This window comes from Mercenaria mercenaria, chromosome 8 (assembly GCF_021730395.1).
Source record: "Mercenaria mercenaria strain notata chromosome 8, MADL_Memer_1, whole genome shotgun sequence".
NCBI lineage: Eukaryota > Metazoa > Mollusca > Bivalvia > Venerida > Veneridae > Mercenaria > Mercenaria mercenaria.
Window position 1 is genome coordinate 68063938 of NC_069368.1, and position 13324 is coordinate 68077261.

Genomic DNA, 13324 nt, shown 5'->3' on the forward strand with positions numbered 1-13324 from the left:
TCGTATAATTTAGAGCTGAACGCAAAGCACCAGGTCGCATATAGGGGTATGGTGAGGGGGTAAGGGGAAAGGGTCTGGAACCTTGCCGGCTGAGAAGTGACCTTTACTCATCCAAGTTCAGACTCAGAAATACACCATAGGTCAACATTTCAACCATATATTCAAAACTTTCCTGACCTTAATTACTAGAAGGGGAAACCCTCTCCATTACCTATTCTTAGAGGTGAAACAGCATTAGGAGTTCTTCCAAAATAGTCTGCAGTGAGGTCGTTATATGACTTGGCCTCTTCCTGTGTTCAGATTAATGATATCTGGTACTCCTTTTTTGGACCAAAATGCAGAAGAGGCCACCATTTTATACCTGTATTTCTAAAATGTTCAGTAAGTGGATGCCTCTCCTTAAACTTTTGCCCCTAGTAAAAACACATCTGAGAACTGCTTTTTTTTGTGGTATATTCTTGAGTATAAATAGGGTAAAAATATTTCAACAATTTCTTTTACGTTAGTTTTTATTTTCTTTATTTCAGCTTGTGTTCTCAGTGTATAATTTTAAGTATCGAAATGAAAAGTAGTAGATTGTACATAGATTAATTTTAGAATAAAGAAACTAAGGCGGCAAAGTGTTGTAATTTTCTAGCAAAATGAAGATAAATGCTGTCTTGGTTAACCGTTTTGACTTGTCTACGAAATTATTCACGTCGTGCACGAACAGGTTTGACACCCTGCATCGTCCAGCTGTCCGAGCATGTAGCTACCGTCACACGTGATTAGACAGTGAACCAAATCTGGACATTCTCTATGTTCTGAAAGAAACATAATTAACTTCGTAGTAACACGCTCCTATACATGTATTTACAAATTTCAAACGTTGATAAAACTTTTGCCTTTATTTCAACTTCATGCATTGAACTAAGGAGGAATATTTTAAATATATGGAGATTTTTATTATAAAGTCCAGATTTCAATATTCTAGACTGCACTTTTGAAGGGGAGCTGTGGCTTAGTGGTTAAGGTGTGGGCCGATCAAACCTGGGGTCGTGGGTTCGAGCCCCACTAGGGTCACGACCATGACTTCTCATATGACACCAGTACCGGTTTTTCCAGGAAGCGGACTCAAAAGTGGTTCAAATAAGCTTGAAGCTTTTATCACAATCGAGCTACTATGAAATAAATTAGTATAAACTAATATAGACTGAACGTTATATGTCTGATCCAAGTATTTCATATTATTCGTATGTTAACATATCGCGGAATACTATTTGATGCTGTTTAATTAAAAAAGCTATTGCTTTTATACCGAAGATTTACTTTGATCATATGAGCTCTTACATTGTAAGGATGAGTTTTCTTTTGTATAATTTTCTTGATCATAGTACAGAAGAAAACTCATCCATAGAAATACTGGTTAGTTCATCTTTCAGAACGAAACTGTAACATTAACTACATTTTATGTCTTGTCAGCCGCCACAACCGGAAGTTATTGACAAAAATGTCTCTTAAAAGAAAACTCACGTATTCTGTTTTTAGCAGAGCATTCCGCACCCACACAGTCCTTATTGTAAGCCGCTGCCGACACTGGAATCAAAACATTCGACTGACTTACAGGCAGGCTGATCATGGTCTGCACTGTTCGCTATTTAGTCAGTAATTTTTCAGTGAACACTCCTTTGAATAAGAAGTGGTACTGCCCAATTAGAATGATGGACCAATCTATTTTAGAAATTTAGCAGGCTAAAGGCTAAAAACCACCTTGAATCTCTGATCAAATGTTCAAGAGCACAGAAGTGGTACAAACAACCTCTTATGTCAGTACAATTACAGTAAGCCGTGCTCACAAAACACAAAATTTTCTCTTCATTAGATGCATTTATAACTTCTAGAAACTTATCAGACTATGGTTAACAGTGCACCAGAAAATTAAAGTCTGCATGAATTTTATACTGTTAGAATGGCTTTTTCGGCAATAATCCTTTTGCACGAAGGGTCTGATGAACTGTTCAGCTATCCAGGACTTTGCGGTTTATCAAAAGCAATTGTTAGCGATTGTCAGCGTAATATATAGGTACAACACGGAACACTAACTGGGTCCGAGTATTATACTCTTACGGAATGGTTTTCCGAACAATTGCCAAGACTATTTAGACAGAAGGCAAAAGGTTTTGACTATTGACTGGCAAGCCATACAAAAAGTGTTTTATAACATCACATCAGAAATAATTATTCATATTTTTTTCTTCAAGTTTTGACCTTAACTCAGCAAATATTAGTATTGAATATACACTGGTCCTATAGAACAAACGTGTAATAAATGCGGCCCTTTACCGTCAGTAAATGGAGTAGTGGAACAAAAAATAGTTACCTGCATTTTCAGTACCCATAGTAGAACCCATTACACCTACTCCGCCCATGCCAGCTGAAAATTATTTATGTAAGACTTAGTACACAAAACATGTGAAAACATTACACACTTGGTTCATTATCTGTCGAATCATTTCATGATGTGCAGGCTCTGTGCTTATTAAGGTTAGAAGTATAATTTAGACTGTTACTGGCATTCAGTTGGACCGTCATATTTTTATACTAAGTTTATGCACTAAATATTTACCTGAGCTATCAGCAGCTGGAAAAGCATACAATGCAAAGGAGAAGAGTGTTTTAGTGGAATAGGCGGAAACAAGCAAAGTTAGCGAGTTATTAAGCTTCGCTTTCCTTCCAGACTAGACGATTAATTTCTTAAAGGTGTACGCTAGAATTCCCTGTATATGAGATGGGCGAAAATTTTCCCAATAACAGAATTTCTTTAAACTTTGGATATTGAAGGACAATCATCTAAGAAACAAAAAAATGCAATAAAAATCATAGGTCACCGGATTCGAAAAAGAGTTATCTGCCCTTGAAAACGTCATTTTTGGGGGAAATGCTCATTTCTCACTTCACTCTTCTTGATTTTGTAATCGAAATCGTGAAATGAGAAATGTGAATTTCACATTTCACACTTCTCACTTCTCAGTTCACGATTTCGATACCAAAGTTGAGAAGTGTGAAATGAGAATTGAGAAATGTGAATTTCACATTTCTCATTTCACGATTTCGATACCAAAGTTGAGAAGTATGAAGTGAGAAATGTGAATTTCACATTTCACACCTCTCATTTCATAGTTTCGATATGTTTTATTGTGTTAATTGAGAAATAAGAAATAGGAAATGGGAAATACTGAAATATGAAGTCACCACCGGGCTTTCGTACAATCTACCAGAATACTGTATTATATATTTTATGTACTCGAATATCTACTGAATACCTCTAGTCGAACCTCCAATGCCTTTACCAGATCCAGCGCCTGACATGGCCGAAGAAAATGGACTAAATGCTGAAAAATATACATGTATGTTAATATATTACTTTTTTTCCACACAAATCAATCAAAAATCATTCAAGTCTTACAGTAGTCTGTAATATTACAAAGTACTATTTCTTACATTCTTTTCGGAATTCCATATTTCAAGCACTTTAAGATGCACTTTAAGATGAAAAAAGTACTTTATTTCGAAAGTTTTCTGACAGACTGTTTTTGCTCAAATACAATAGCAAGCGCTCTTGGAATGACTCGAAACAAAATGTTCTTAAGCTGCCAGTAATTACGGAGATATACTTCTTTAACCCCTGAATGCACTGACAGATGCGTTGGTAGAACATTACTCTACCTTTACCTCTGGTTGTATGAAAATTAGGTTACTGCTTAACTGAAATACAGCACTGTAAATGGTGATTATCTCGTACCAAACAAATGAGAATTTATTTTTTACTCATTTTGTTAGAAATTTGATATAAAGTTATATTTCTTTTATAGCATAGCCCATGTAATTTCCAAGTGACTAGCGATTCTACATACGCATTCCGCCTTCAGCGCCTTTACCACCACCTCCACTGGTCATTCCACCCGGCCCAGAACCACTCATAGACACAGAGAACGGACTCGGCATTCCGCTTCCACTTGCACTGGCTCCTCCTGTACCCATTCCGCCCATTCCCATCCCGCCACTTCCCACACTTCCACTTCCTATGCCGCTCCCACCCATCCCGTTACCTAAAATATTTAATAACATGCAATCGGAATGGCCCAATGAAGAAAACAGAGGTAATCGCCTTCACGCAAAACAATGCGTGATACTTATTTTGCCTTACAATGCTACATTATTAAACTCTTGGTTAAATCAAGTTGATTTTATTTTTAAAAAAATGCCGTAAAATGATTTGTTTGTAATATTGTTAAACAAATGTATATCCTATCCATTAAACAGAGCACTAGAATTATGCCATTATACTATTTCTAATTCATAAAACTAAATTTTAACTCACCGAACCCTCCAGAGTTCATCGGAAAAGAGTTGGATGGTCCGCTCATTGATCCACCGTCCGTCACTCCAGACCCGCCACCTTTTTTTTTTAGAAATGTATAAAATTACTTAGATCTATATTTAAAAGTGATTGCAACATGGCTGGCAGCGGACCACTAAGAGCACAACACACCCTTCGAAGTGGGTCTTTTTTCTTCCTTACGCATTTCCACGTTCTGTTTTTAAGTTTTTGTCTTTTTTATATATGCTTGAATTTTAATGGATTTTTACAACCTTTACCAGGAATCGAGACCAAGAATTCTCACATTTAACTCTTACCATGCTGGACACGATCGGTTCTGCCTTTGCGACCAGTGTAGATAATGATCTGCACTGTTCGCTATTCAGTCAGTAACTTTTTGCTAAGCTCCCCTTTTAACACGTCGCTACAAAGTCTAGCTCACTGTAGGGAAGTGTATATATATATATATATATACATTGTATATATATATAAATGCATTCTCAAGTTATACTCTACCTTACATTACTTAATCAAAATAAAAGGAAAATGTCTATATTTTCAGTCACACAGTAAAATTGAGCGAAAGATAAAATAAAAAGATTACCTTCATTACAACCACCTCCGCCTCCCGCACTCTCGGACCCTATCTTCATGGCTTGGTCAACTGGAAATAGACAGCCAGTCAAGTCTATTTCAACACAATTGCTATTACGAGATACTAAAAATTAAGTTTAAAGCAGTGTAAGTATTGTACTGTTAAATGTTATGAACGAAGATTTTTTGATCAAATAATTTACTTTAATGTGCGTTTTGACACTTAGAATACAAAGTGATTTGTTTGATTGACAAAATTATTGGCTATTTACCTGACATATGGCCATCAAAGCACATTGGAGGTTCACATTTGCCACTACCAATTCCATTTCTGCCTGAAAGTAATTATGACTATTTCTAGATAAGTACTTGGATGACACTTACACCAGTGTCACATTTATACAAAAAAATATTTTGTATATCGCCATTTTTCTCTTACTGTGTAATAAATCGTATTGTAATAAAATAGACAGAGGTAATTTTGACACGAGTGCTAGCAAAATGTTAATAGAAGCGGGCATTGCTACAATCATGTGACACACCAATGCCTAATTTTGCAACACTTTTCAAAGGGTTTAGTTTCCACAAAATGGATATTGTCGTCTGCAATGTCTATATATTTCACGAACAGCAGTGTTATCTTTAATCGTTCCGTTCTTAGTAAAGTTAAAAAATGTGACAGCAAGATGGTTTGTCATACAAAAAGACTAAAACAAACAAACAAACAAACATACTTGAAAGGTAGTTAGACTTTGTTCCTGAACAACCGTTGCCACTGCCGCCATTTCCGTTTCCAGTATTCCCAGAATTCATTGACTGCGCATTGTTATTGCTCCATTTTGAAGCTCCGTCGCCCCATTTGTTATTACTGTAATTGTTGCTGTTAAATTTGTTGTTGTTGTTGTTGTTGTTGACATTTTTGTTGTTATTACTGTTGAAATAGTTATTTGAATTCGAGGCGCTATTTTGATCATGACCTTTCGCTAAACATTTACACGCTGGACAACCGTTGGCCTGTTTTTCTCCCAACAGGTAACCATCTTTACATTTCAACATGCAGGACAGTGTTGCAGGACAGCTAGCTACTGGTTTTGGAGTCGTCGGAGCTGGAGTCGTCGGAACTGAAAATATAAAGGATAACACAGTGTTAATACGTATTACTGTCAATGTGATAAAAGAGAACAGGAACGCCGTGATTTTGCGTTCTCTGATCTGATAAACGCTAAATGTAGTTCTGCAAATGGTTATATAATTAACAGTACAAAATCGTGAAACGCTTTTGAATCACGTTGTTGCAAGTATACCAAAATCAATACAAACACTGTAATTGTTGATTTTACTTTCATATACAATTGTTGCTATTTTCAGCACAGAGAAGGTTATTATCTGACTGGTCGTACATGTACACAATTTTTGTTTTACCATAGAAAAATAGACTTAGTAGTCTCCAGGTACTTAGGACGGTTACCTTTTAATTTCTATTGATACGAATACATGTACTATACACACGACTGTTTTGCCCAACAATTTAGGATGTGTTAGTTATTGGTACATCATTGTATCACTATAATTATACTCGCTTATTAATCTTGGTCAAATTTAAATATACAAACTATTGCAAAAGGAAAGGCCCATTTCTAAGGTCTTAAGAAATACGTTGCATACATTACTACCTCTTCTTATACAGGTGCAGGACCTGCAACCATCCCCGCCTACATCACCAAGCTGGTACCCGTCAGAACACGTTTCCATACAGAGTTTTGTAGCAGAACAATCTGGCTTCTTCACAACAATTTCTGATTTCGAGCAATCTTTAATTACCGGCATAGTCTGATATCTTGATGGCGCACATGGACAACTTCGGCATCCATACTCATCTATACGTTCGCACGTTTCTGGACAGCTTAGGATACGGCACCTGACACAGTATTTAGGTATACCAGGTGCTAACAATGGAACATATATTACATTTGCACCATATGAGTGCGAATCTGATATAGTATTTGTTCCCGGGAGGACAGCTGAAGGCATATGGGAACCAGCAAATGGTGACGACATTCCAGATGGAAACGGATTTGGAAGAACACTTAGAGGCCTGATACCTGACGGATATTGAGAGTTAGAGCGACTTGGCTCGGGCTCTTTTTCTACGATCACATATTTAACTGTTTCTTCTCTATCATCGGAGGAATATCGTGATGAGGAGCCGAACCCCGCACTTGAAAACCCTCCACCACCAGTGTTAGTCCAGGCGCCTGTATCTGTGTTCATTTTACTTGACCAGTCACCTTCTTCGAATCCTCTGTCCCAAGCTGCATCAGAGGAAGTTCCCGAACCAGACCCAAACCCGGAACTGCTTGTACCTCTAGCTGACTCTGAAATCCCAACTACATGTAAATATTTCTTTGTGTAAATTACGTTCTTTAAACTACATAAAAAGATTGAGCGCATGCGCGGCTGTTCTGTATTTTAAGACAACATAACAACACCAAGGAAGAAAGTCATTTATTTTGTAGGGAAAGACTCCGGATATGAACCTTTATGTGATAGATAAACCAAACTAAGTCAAAGCATTAAAGAAAAATATAAGAAACACATTTCTCGGGCGGCTATAGGTTTCAAACAACTTTATATACAAACTGAAATAATATGAGCCCACAAGGTGCAATAATATTTATAGTCATAAGTAAGAAGATCCTTAAAATGGTAACGTTTTATGCCTTAAATTGAAAAGAAGGCTCCGTGATATATTTATATAATAAGTGGGGAAGAACGACATCGGTCAAAACAAGAAGAAATGGAAGCAAAAAAGCCAGCGACAACAAATTTATTCACTTTTTAACGTAATACATTAAGCGATGTCTTCAAATAAGGCCACTAATAAAATTATCTCCGTTGAAGCAGAGGACAGGTGTAAAGATTACAAACTTTCTACATGTACTATGAGGTCTAAAGGTCTTTCAGTAAGAACAGCTGCTCCGTTCTTCGAATCTGAACGTTAGAAAGACCATCTGCTCATTTTTGTTGTCGATTGTTTTCTTAAAATGTAATATATACTACTGCTTAAAAGGACCGACGAAAATGAACACAAGTTGATAGTATAAACAATGGAGACTACGTATACAGTCAAAATCAACGATTTCCAGACGAGATGGAAACAATAATCTCTGTGATCTCGCTTTATAAAAAAATAAAATGGTATAAAAATATTTTGTTGAAGTGTTCTTCAAAATGTGCTTAGGCGTACAAGCCAGAATTACTTAAAGATCTTTGGTTACATCAGAATTTTTTTTACTGACTGTGTTTGAGTAGCATTAAAAGGGTGAACTAACCTTGGTCACACATGCAGTATCTGCAGTGGTCAGCTGTGTATACAATACAGCTCGGATGACAGTTTGGGTCAGCTGGCGGACAGTTATCTAGCGTACCTCCTGTAAAAAAAAAAATACAATCGGTATCAGAAACAATGAAACCTCAATTAAATTGTAAAATATCGATCTCGCACTATAGTCATTGTTTAAAAATATTCAGCGCAATATCAGTTTCATCAGCTATGTTGTCAGAACATCTAACAGTAACAGTATTTTTATCTAAATCCTCAAAGAATGAACCTGAAAAATACAGCAACTGTTTATCTAGCTGCTACCGTGTAATTGGTCGATATAAAATTGTACTCGGAAATAACCAACCAGATTCCAGATTTTAAAGACTGGACTGTACGAAACGGAATAGAGGCTATATTTCAAGAAAACAAATAACTACATTGTACTTGCCTTTTATAGGTAACGTGGTAATCCCCATCAGTGTTAATAACACTATGTATTCCATAGATACGTTGCCTTAAAGTGAAGATAAAAATGCACAAAACTGAACTTATTTTCCTCCTCGGTGACCTTATTTACTTTAATAATGTATGAACATTTCGCTGTTTTGCTGTTACTTTACTTTGTAGTTACATGTTTCCCTTTCTTTTGAAAACTGGAAACGAAATTGTATTATGCAATGATAAAAAGATGAAGAAATTATCATTGTTTATCTTGAAATTTGAAAATTTGTTAACATTTTAACAAAGATAATCGTGGAACTTTCAAAAAGGAAGCGACCCATATCTTGTCACCTGCCGTCCGTATCAAGAAAATGGCCACTCCATTCCATGGAGCAATGTTAAAGCAAAAATTGCACCATAGTGTGTTGCGTACCCATGTCGCTATCTGACGAGCTGACATCTTGATTTTCCCTGGCATTCTTACATGTCCATGTCTCATCTGGTATTCAATTTCTTGCTTTCAGACATGCTGCAACCTGACTTATTATAATTAAAGGTAACTTTCATCATGTCTTCGGTGTATAATTATTGTTGTAAAGAACATAATTATGCCGTTCCTTAAAATGTGTCGATGCAAGAGCTTTGAAGTTTACAGATGTAAGAGCAGACTCTTAGACGTTTAATGTATGCTAATTTCAAATGTAAACAAACGTTATTTACCCCACCAACACTTAGACTTGAGAAGACAGAAAACCTCAAATTGTTATTTGTAACAAGGCTAGTTTAATACAAATTAATATGTATAAAAAGCATATAAAATATATACCTTCTGACAAATGTTGAAATGAGTAATTTTTTCAGCTCGCAAAATTCCTGTTATAGCCCAGTGTTAACCAGGACTCCATAGTTCGCAAATCAGCTGATAGACAAATATATATCATACATGCACACGTTTTATGACTGTTTCCGTTTTAATACTAAGCCAGGGTGAAAAGAATTATCCAAGATCTGCTACGCATATTCGATGATTGTGATGATCGGCGATGAAACAATGATTTCATTCTACAAGCCACATGGAAAGAAAATAATACATGTAGTCTGGGTGGGTGAAAATTGCGGAAGGCCTCTGAAACGCGTTCTATACGCTTTATATTTTGATGCAGGAGGTATGATAGCCTAAGTTCCTGTCGCTGTACACAAGACTGTCACAGGCTCTTTTTTACGCCGAAACTGTTCTCCCAGCAGTGATGTGCTACTACATGACGGCCCATGCAGAGACCGGGGTACGTGGCTGCATTACAATGCTCCTACAGTCGTACTAGAGTACCTGACATCCTAGAGTCATAACACCTTGCCACACCCGCCCTGTAGCCCAAACCTTGCCCCGTTTGATTTCTGGCTGAAAACTATTCTTACACAACGCATAAGAAATACAAATTTGAGATCCAGATAGCCGTTGGCAAAGTTGTGTTCTAAAGAACTAATAACATACCTAAAAGTGAGTACCGTGAAGCATTAATAGATTAGAGGGCTCAAAGTGTGAAATTCAAGGGTGATTTCATCGAAAGCCAGGACGTGTCACACATTTACTAATATGCTCAATTTTCCTTACGCGTCACAAGTTGCAACGTTTTCAGAATGCTCCTCTTATATCGCAGTTGACATGTGAGGACCGCCACTGGATCAACTTCTATGAGCTTCTGTATAGCAAAGAAACTACCAGTACCGAAGAAAAAATCTTAACATATCAAGACCTTAATCTAAGACTGTAAGGTGGAGTGGAAGGAAGAATAGCTTTTAAATTAATGATACTGGTACTGGTATGGAAAACGGTAATCGGACGGACGTTCGGATTCACAGACTTCGTGCTCATCCAAACTTTATCCTTAATCTCCTTAAATAAACACAAAAGTTAATGCCCTTGTCACTCCCAAAGCACTCCCATCGAATGATCGATAAGCGAGTTAATAACAAAAGCCGAGTTGGATATATCATTTTTCCAGTCGATACACTGAATGTTTCATGTAAAAGGCGGTAACAAAAGAGGAAGAAAGAAAAAGTTAGATATATGACAGAAATATGGTGCAGTTTTGCACTTCCTGTTAAATCCTCCACATGATAGCGTGAAATATCAATTAAATCCGTTGAATAGATTTTAAGCTGCTTTCTGGACAAGAAATGATAAAATACCATCAAGAGTGACAATTCAACAAGGGGACAAAAACGCTCGACTATTTAAATATCTTGACCCCAAAAAAATATTAATGAGTGTAATAGCAAAAAGAAGTACAAAAGGGATACCAATTTTGTTTAAACGAGCGTAAAACTCATAGAACACCCTCCCCTCATGATACTGAACAAGATACAAGCTTACGTACAAAAACTTAACCACAATATGCTAATTGAAAAAGGGGCATGACTTTGTAAAACATCAGCATAAATTATAGAAGCTGTGCATTGTAGGTTCGGATATATCAATGAACAAGACTGTTAAGTTCAATCCATTTCTGGCTGTGGTTACAGAGATATCAGCTTACTTACAAAAACGTAACAAAATTGCTAAGTCAAAGACGGAGCATACTTGTAAAAAAGCAGAACAGAGTTACGAAAGTTACTCATTACATGCAAATCAGCACAGTGACCCAGTGCGTACAGTTAGATTCCATTCCCGCCATTGGTTACTAAAATATCAGCTGAAATATAAAAACAACCATAAATTACTAAGTCGTAAATGGGACATAGCTTTGTAAAATGTGTAACAGAGATATGAAACCTATGCTTTCCATGTTAGAGTATCACAATAAACAAGAATGTGAAGTTTCAGTTTATTCTCCTTAGCGGTTACTAAGGTACCAGTTTACATACAAAAACCTTAATTTATTAGGTCGCCAATGAGTGCAAATCTCCAGTACATAAGGTTTAATGTATTTTCATTTATGTCGTGTTAGGAGACCTGTGGTTTTCCACTTTTTTATTTCATTATCCCAGCAGCGTTGTTTGTGCCGTGTGGCAGCCGTAAAAAGTCTCCCTGTACCTTAAATCAGAACTGTTATATTTCGATCTCTTCAGATCTTTCAGCACGACATTTATGTTGTGTTAGTGTACTGTTTAATTTTTCAGCTTAAACATTTCGGCTAGGGTGGTTCCAAATATTCCTGCTTTTAAAGCTTTGGGTATTGTTTAATTACCCCTTGGATATGGTGCCTGCTTTTAATTTTTGTCTTTTGGCAGTTTCTGTGATATGCAGGCTCCATAACCATAGATCCCCTCTCTAAATTTCAGTTTGTTTAGTTCTGTCCATCGTTTAGGGCAAAGCCATTATTTTATCTGGGGACCATACGCCGCTTTTCATGGAATTGCACTTTGTGCATCATTGAAGGTTCCATGTGCACCACCGTATGAATACATCTGTGGATGTCTCTAAATTGTATTCTGGTTTGGTACTTACAACATGTGTAAATGTTGAGTTCTGCTCAACCCGGGGCTAGAGGGCGTGGACGGTAGCTTGCATTTCCACTGCCGTCCATGAACAGGCTCAATCAAACCGAGCCTGCAACATTTTCATTTATGTCGTGTTGGGTGACCTGTGGTTTCCACTCTTTTTTTGAATAGTTGAGGTAAAACGGGAAAAAGTTAGTTATGATTCTTAGACAATACCCTTTCCTTACAATGTCTTCTATCATTGTATGAAATATGAACCAGTTCCTTTGAAAAGATCTTGAGTATTCTTTATGATAAAATAATACGAATATGAAGGGAGACAACTGAAAAATGAGATAAAGCAGAGTTACAGTTTTTACATGTTGCACTCTGCATTACGTTAAGCAGCTGCAACACTTTGAGTTAAGTTCCGGACACAGATATTCAAAAAAGAAGCAACGTAGAGTTATGGTTCTTGTACATTGCAATTTCTCTCATTGACCTTTGTTATCATCTGGAAGTTTAATAGTGTTACAGACATACTAGTACAATATCCCAGTCACCATCTGGGTTGGGGGTGTGTGGGGGGGGGGGTAGTTAGGATAAGCCTAACTGTTAAAGTTGCAAACAGAAAGAATTTCAGAGGCTGGTGGACACAGGGGAATCGGAACACGAGTATCCGACCTGCATGGTTGGACTTGCTCGGACGGCACGGAAATTTAGTCTGAAACCAGCTCCTTAAGGCTACATTGCGATACTATTAAGGTACACCGATACAGCAAAACATTTATGAATTAATTAGTCTTTATTTCTATAGTAAATGCAAACAGCAAATAAGTAATAAGATTTACCACGTATATTGGACTTTGACAGACTAGTTACTCGGAATCGAAACAAAAAATAAAATAAAAACTGTTACAAAACATTTACAAATATAACCAGAAAATCGTTAACACAGAATTTCATATATGAAAATAAACTAAACAAACAATAACTAAACTGTTTTTTACCAGGGGCGGCTCCAAAATTTTGGTTGTGGGAGCAGAGTATCTAGGGGATCCGGGGCATGCCCTCTCGCAATATTTTGGGCGAGTATAACTGAAACGTATATTTGACATATTTGAGCATGAACATTTGAGACAATGTTTTCTTCTGAATTTGTAAATTTTCAAAAAAGCAATTTG

General features: G+C 36.8%; 2 protein-coding genes across 2 annotated transcripts; both read right to left on the minus strand.

Moving 5' to 3' along the window:
• Window positions 1-597: 597 nt before the first annotated feature.
• On the minus strand, window positions 598-4056 carry LOC123565634 (keratin, type II cytoskeletal 2 epidermal-like). Its single transcript, XM_045359486.2, has 5 exons — window positions 3894-4056; window positions 3303-3371; window positions 2360-2413; window positions 1513-1575; window positions 598-803 (listed from the first exon to the last, which is right to left on the minus strand). Exons 1-5 carry the CDS (start codon window positions 4033-4035, stop codon window positions 694-696), a joined length of 438 nt encoding a protein of 145 aa, XP_045215421.2. The 5' UTR covers window positions 4036-4056; the 3' UTR covers window positions 598-693.
• A 275-nt stretch (window positions 4057-4331) lies between these two features.
• Window positions 4332-9157, minus strand: LOC123565274 (uncharacterized). Its single transcript, XM_045359143.2, has 7 exons — window positions 9154-9157; window positions 8287-8385; window positions 6628-7329; window positions 5689-6075; window positions 5227-5289; window positions 4965-5024; window positions 4332-4438 (listed from the first exon to the last, which is right to left on the minus strand). The coding sequence occupies exons 1-7, from the start codon at window positions 9155-9157 to the stop codon at window positions 4332-4334; spliced, it is 1422 nt and encodes a 473-aa protein (XP_045215078.2).
• Window positions 9158-13324: the final 4167 nt, after the last annotated feature.

Bases quoted from the DNA above. Each gene is read 5' to 3' on its own strand.
- LOC123565634 (XM_045359486.2), bottom strand. From the start codon at position 4,035: ATGGGAATGGGCGGAATGGGTACAGGAGGAGCCAGTGCAAGTGGAAGC. The intron at 2,414-3,302 runs GTATTCAGTAGA...AATAATTTTCAG, and splicing joins CATTGGAGGTTCGACTAGAG to CTGGCATGGGCGGAGTAGGT. The intron at 804-1,512 runs GTGAGTTTTCTT...TGTTTCTTTCAG, and splicing joins CTCTGCTAAAAACAGAATAC to AACATAGAGAATGTCCAGAT.
- LOC123565274 (XM_045359143.2), bottom strand. The intron at 7,330-8,286 runs GTTAGTTCACCC...TTGGGATTTCAG, and splicing joins ATACTGCATGTGTGACCAAG to AGTCAGCTAGAGGTACAAGC. The intron at 5,290-5,688 runs GTATGTTTGTTT...AATTACTTTCAG, and splicing joins AAAGTCTAACTACCTTTCAA to GCAGAAATGGAATTGGTAGT.